At 53.7% G+C, this 2,500-nt stretch overlaps 1 protein-coding gene across 3 annotated transcripts in view; it reads right to left on the bottom strand.

The window, feature by feature from the left end:
* Positions 1–2,500, bottom strand: part of gtdc1 (glycosyltransferase-like domain containing 1) — a 38,886-nt gene that overhangs the window by 25,626 nt on the left and 10,760 nt on the right. The window contains exons 2-3 of one of the 3 annotated variants that reach the window (XM_036004220.1): positions 1,898–1,903; positions 546–736 (exon numbers count right to left, since the gene is read on the bottom strand). In XM_036004220.1, the coding sequence (XP_035860113.1) occupies positions 546–736; positions 1,898–1,903 (197 nt within the window). Of the gene's footprint in view, positions 1–545; positions 741–1,897; positions 1,904–2,500 lie in introns of all 3 variants that reach the window. The other 2 variants (XM_036004219.1, XM_036004222.1) reach the window with 2 other exon arrangements.

The following is a 2,500-nucleotide window of genomic DNA, read 5'->3' as shown; positions in this document are numbered from 1 at the left end:
GAGTGGATCTCCCCCCCCTCCCCCCTCACCTGTATGACGGGCAGCGGGGATGGTCCCCCCCCCTCACCTGTATGACGGGCACGGGGGATGGTCCCCCCCTCCCCCTCACCTGTATGACGGGCAGCGGGGGATGGTCCCCCCCCCCTTCACCTGTATGACGGGCAGCGGGGGATGGTCCCCCCCCCCTCACCTGTATGACGGGCAGCGGGGGATGGTCCCCCCCCCCTCACCTGTATGACGGGCAGCGGGGGATGGTCCCCCCCCCCTCACCTGTATGACGGGCAGCGGGGGATGGTCCCCCCCCCTCACCTGTATGACGGGCAGCGGGGGATGGTCCCCCCCCCTCACCTGTATGACGGGCAGCGGGGGATGGTCCCCCCCCCCTCACCTGTATGACGGGCAGCGGGGGATGGTCCCCCCCCCTCACCTGTATGACGGGCAGCGGGGGATGGTCCCCCCCCCTCACCTGTATGACGGGCAGCGGGGGATGGTCCCCCCCCCTCACCTGTATGACGGGCAGCGGGGGATGGTCCCCCCCCCCTCACCTGTATGACGGGCAGCGGGGGATGGTCTGGCTGAAGTGCAGCGCTGCTGTCCTCGCCCTCCAGTGCCATTTCTTGGCGGGCAGCGAGCAGACGGAGCAGCCGGACACGTTTTCCTGCAGCAGGTCAATCAGCTGTTTGTGAGAGCCGCCGTAGAACGCCTCGACCAATAGCACGGAGGGGGGGGACGCCATCTGACAACAGAAGACAGATAGTTATTGATTATCTCTCTGATTATAATGGGAAACCTCAGATTCTTCTATTATTATTATTATTATTATTATTATTATTATTATTATTATTATATCTATGCAGCTACATCTGCTCTAGCTCTCCCAACGTTTCAGACACAGATATGGAGATAATAACGGCATTTGGTTTTAGTGAAAAAGGTCACTATTTGTTGAGGGAGGACCCCGAAACCCTACGCTGAAGACAGGAGACCGTGGTTATGAGAGAAATGTCAGGCTGAGATGAAAGCAGACACACTGGAAAACACTAAATATGAAAGTGATCATTCCACCTTCACTAATCAATCAATCTCTGCAGAAACACCTCATGTCAGCTGCTGTTTTCTCTGTGTGTGTGTGTGTGTGTGTTTGTGTCTGTGTGTGTGTGTGTGTGTGTGTGTGTGTGTGTGTGTGTCTCTGTGTGTGTGTGTGTGTGTGTGTGTGTGTGTTTGTGTCTGTGTGTGTGTGTGTGTGTGTGTCTCTGTGTGTGTGTGTGTGTGTCTCTGTGTGTGTGTGTGTGTGTGTCTGTGTGTGTGTGTGTGTGTGTGTGTGTGTGTCTCTGTGTGTGTGTGTGTGTGTGTGTGTGTGTGTGTGTGTAGACTGAGACCAAAGTGTGAAGTGTCTGAAGATGTGATGAGGAAGGAGTCCTACTTCGCCCACAGCTGGCTGAGATGAGAAGAAGCTGAGAACATTTCCAGAGTTGAGTTTCCAGCCTGTGACTGAGCCTGCTGGGGGATCCCCTGGCTGCTGCAGGGGAGCGCTGACATTAACCCTTCGTGTGTGTGTGTGTGTGTGTGTGTGTGTGTGTGTGTGTGTGTGTCTGTGTGTTGACGCTGACATTAACCCTTCGTGCGGCTGTGTTTCGGGTGAGTCGGCAGCTTCCAGCTTTGCAGCAGTGGGCGAGGAGGAAAGGTGTCTAGGTGAGATGAGTCTGCAGGGCTGGAATCCCCCGCTGACGGCGTTCAGGTGGAAGGATCCATCTCACGCTGACTGACGAGCTTCCTGTCGGGCCCAGACGCCAGTTCACCTTCATTTGGGTCTCTCGATCCTCCACTCGGCGCCACTTTCGTTCCGTTTCCCTCTCAGAGTCTTCCAGTTTGTCTGGTTTCATCTCTGTTTGGTAACCCCTGACTCTGGGCCAGCAGTCAGCATGGGGGTGTGTGTGTGTGTGTGTGTGTGTGTGTGTGTGTGTGTGTGTGTGTGTGTGTGTGTGTATTAGCAGAGCTTGCTCCCCACCCAATAAGACTAATAAAGTAATGATTAAAAACACACAAATGCTCTATCAAGGCCCAGAGATAGCGGCTGAAAATATGGGCCTGGGGCAGACAATCTAAACTCTATTTCATCCTCTCTTTCTTTACTACCCTTCCTCTCTTCCTACCTCCCTCCCTCCTCCCTCCTCTCTTCCTCCCTCCCTCCCTCCTGTGCAACTTACTGTCTCATAGTAGAGGAATTACCGTATAGTACAGGAGAAGCTCTCAGGCAGTTTGGACTTCCATTAGCTGTTTAAGTTTAATTACTAATGTTAACTATCATTTTAGTGATCAATAATTAGCCTGTGTCTATGTTATCTCCTTACATATACCTACGCTCTCCGTCTCTGCTAGATTGGGAATGATTGAGATTTCTCTTGGCACAGCTACCAGAAGACTTCCAACTTTCAGACAGGTTGCTCACGTCACATCTACGTCTTCAAGCTCAGTTGGAGGCTGCTCAGTAACGCTCAGC

The sequence above is a fragment of the Sander lucioperca genome, chromosome 8 (genome assembly GCF_008315115.2).
Source record: "Sander lucioperca isolate FBNREF2018 chromosome 8, SLUC_FBN_1.2, whole genome shotgun sequence".
NCBI classification, from domain to species: domain Eukaryota; kingdom Metazoa; phylum Chordata; class Actinopteri; order Perciformes; family Percidae; genus Sander; species Sander lucioperca.
The sequence above is the reverse complement of the archived record's forward strand: the minus strand, read 5'-3'. Positions and strand labels throughout refer to the sequence as shown.